Source organism: Pinus tabuliformis, chromosome 8, assembly GCF_031772625.1.
Source record: "Pinus tabuliformis cultivar Carrire ecotype Pingquan chromosome 8, CPIR1, whole genome shotgun sequence".
Classification (NCBI taxonomy): Eukaryota; Viridiplantae; Streptophyta; class Pinopsida; order Pinales; family Pinaceae; genus Pinus; species Pinus tabuliformis.
In genome coordinates, this window is record NC_142294.1 from 776,654,258 (window position 1) to 776,656,345 (window position 2,088).

At 38.5% G+C, this 2,088-nt stretch overlaps 1 protein-coding gene across 1 annotated transcript; it reads right to left on the reverse strand.

Annotated features, from left to right (window-relative positions):
* Nucleotides 1–711: 711 nt before the first annotated feature.
* LOC149237895 (uncharacterized) lies at nucleotides 712–1,521 on the reverse strand. The gene has a single exon (XM_089369422.1). The coding sequence runs from the start codon at nucleotides 1,519–1,521 to the stop codon at nucleotides 712–714; it is 810 nt and encodes a 269-aa protein (XP_089225548.1).
* Between the last annotated feature and the right edge of the window lie 567 nt (nucleotides 1,522–2,088).

Below are 2,088 nucleotides of genomic sequence, written 5' to 3' on the forward strand. Positions count from 1 at the left end.
TATGATGTTGCATAGAGCAATCGGTCTGTATTTGTCCGGAGTATTGGATTCCTCTGCTTTGGGGATTAATGCAATAAATGTTGCATTCAGACCTGGATACATCCATCTCAAAGTATGTGATTCTTCCACGACCTGCCAGACTTCCCATTTTATTAAATCCCAGAAATGGTGAAAAAAGTTTGAGGTGAATCCATCTGGTCCCGGCGCTTTCCCTGCTTTTAGCTGATGCACAACAGTCTCAACCTCTTGAAGGCTTGTGGGCTTGAGAAGGAGAAGATTATGATCCTTAGTGATTAGTTTGGGAATATGTCTGATGAATTTATCAATGGCCTCTGTTCGGTCTATGTTAGGTTCTTGATTCACCTTTTTGAAGTAATTGAGGAATTCCTGTTCAATGCCTTCATGGGTTTCAATTTTACTTCCTTGTTCAGTTTTGATATGGGAAATTTGATTGTTCATTCTTCTTTGCACCGTAGTTTTGTGAAAGAATTTCGTATTCTTTTCACCATCCTTCAGCCACCTAACTCTTGATTTTTGCCTCCAGAGAGTTTCCTCCTGTAAAGCTCTTTCAAGGATTTCATTTTCTATATACTGCTCTTTCTTGGCTAGCTCTTCAGAGCGTCCTTCTGTGATGATCCTTTGCTGAATGATTTTCATTTCTTGATTGAGGGTTTCCTGAGCTTTAAATATGTTGCCAAAAATGGATTGGTTCTAGCGTTTAATTTCCCCTTTAAGATATTTCAGCTTCTGTTGGAATATAGACATTTTGGTGCCATCCATAGGATTGAACTTTAGCCAAGATGCTCTGACAAATTCATTAAATTCAGGATGAGATAACCAAAAAGCCTCAAACCGGAAGGGGCGCCTAATACTGCAGCCAGATCGATTCCAATGGAGGGCTATTGGCCAATGATCAGAGCCTGAGACAGGAAGGATAGAGGCAATGAATTCTCCTCCTAAGTGAGTTGCATTATCTGATATCAGAAATCTATCAAGACGAGAGGCTATTTGCATTGGTTCTGCCCTCTTGTTGTTCCAAGTGAATAGGTCGTTATTTGAAGGAAGATCAATCAGCCAGTTGTTATGAATGAAGTCTTTTAATATGGATCCATCTCTATTGATTCTGCATCTGCCTCCCTTTTTTTCCTCCATTGTTGCTATCATATTAAAGTCAGCTCCGGATATCCATAACGGGTGCATCCTCTCTGTGTTCAGCTGCGTCAAGGTGTCCAGAATTTCAACTTTGTGCAGGGTTTCCTGAGGGAAATACACATTTGTCATATGGTCGTAGATATTGGTGCCAATTATGTGAAATATAGCTTGAATGAAATTTTTATTTGCATGTATGTTGTCCAGTTGAATCACTCGCACATCCCAGAGCACTGCAAGTCCTCCTGACGCACCCTGAGCATCAACAGCTGTTACTAACCCTCCTGGCCAGGCCTTTGCTGCTATTTTTTCCAAGACTGTCGAGTTACATTTTGTTTCTTGCAGAAAGAGAATGGTAGGTTTTTCCTCCATGAGCATGTTTTTTAGTAATCTTCCTTTTCTTGGGCTATTGAGCCCCCTAATATTCCATGAGATCAACTTCATTGAGAAGGTTTGGGGTTGGCATTGAAGTACTTGGTTAACTTGGCATATCGGCCTGATTCTACCAACACTTCTCCTATCTTGATGGTTCTTTCCAGAGTGGTTTTCCTTCCCCGTTTTTTACTGTCTTTGGTGACGAATTTCCCTTCCCATTGGCTGCCAATTTGAACCCCTAATGAGTATTTTTTTTGGGCTCTATTGAGGACTTCCACTAGATTATCCACTTGTCGATCAGGTATTTTGTTGAAGTTTCCCGTTTTACAGGCTTGTTCTAGGCCTAGAATATCCAGCTCGCCAATATCTATATGCATAAATAATTCTCACTTATCCACTTTGAATCGATCTGGAGTGGATATATATATATATATATATATATATATATATATATATATATATATATATATATATATATATCCAATGTTATTAATTATTTTATTCCATTATAAAAAAATTAAAGATTTTTTTTATTTGTTTTTAGAATACGGTTTCTTTTTTATA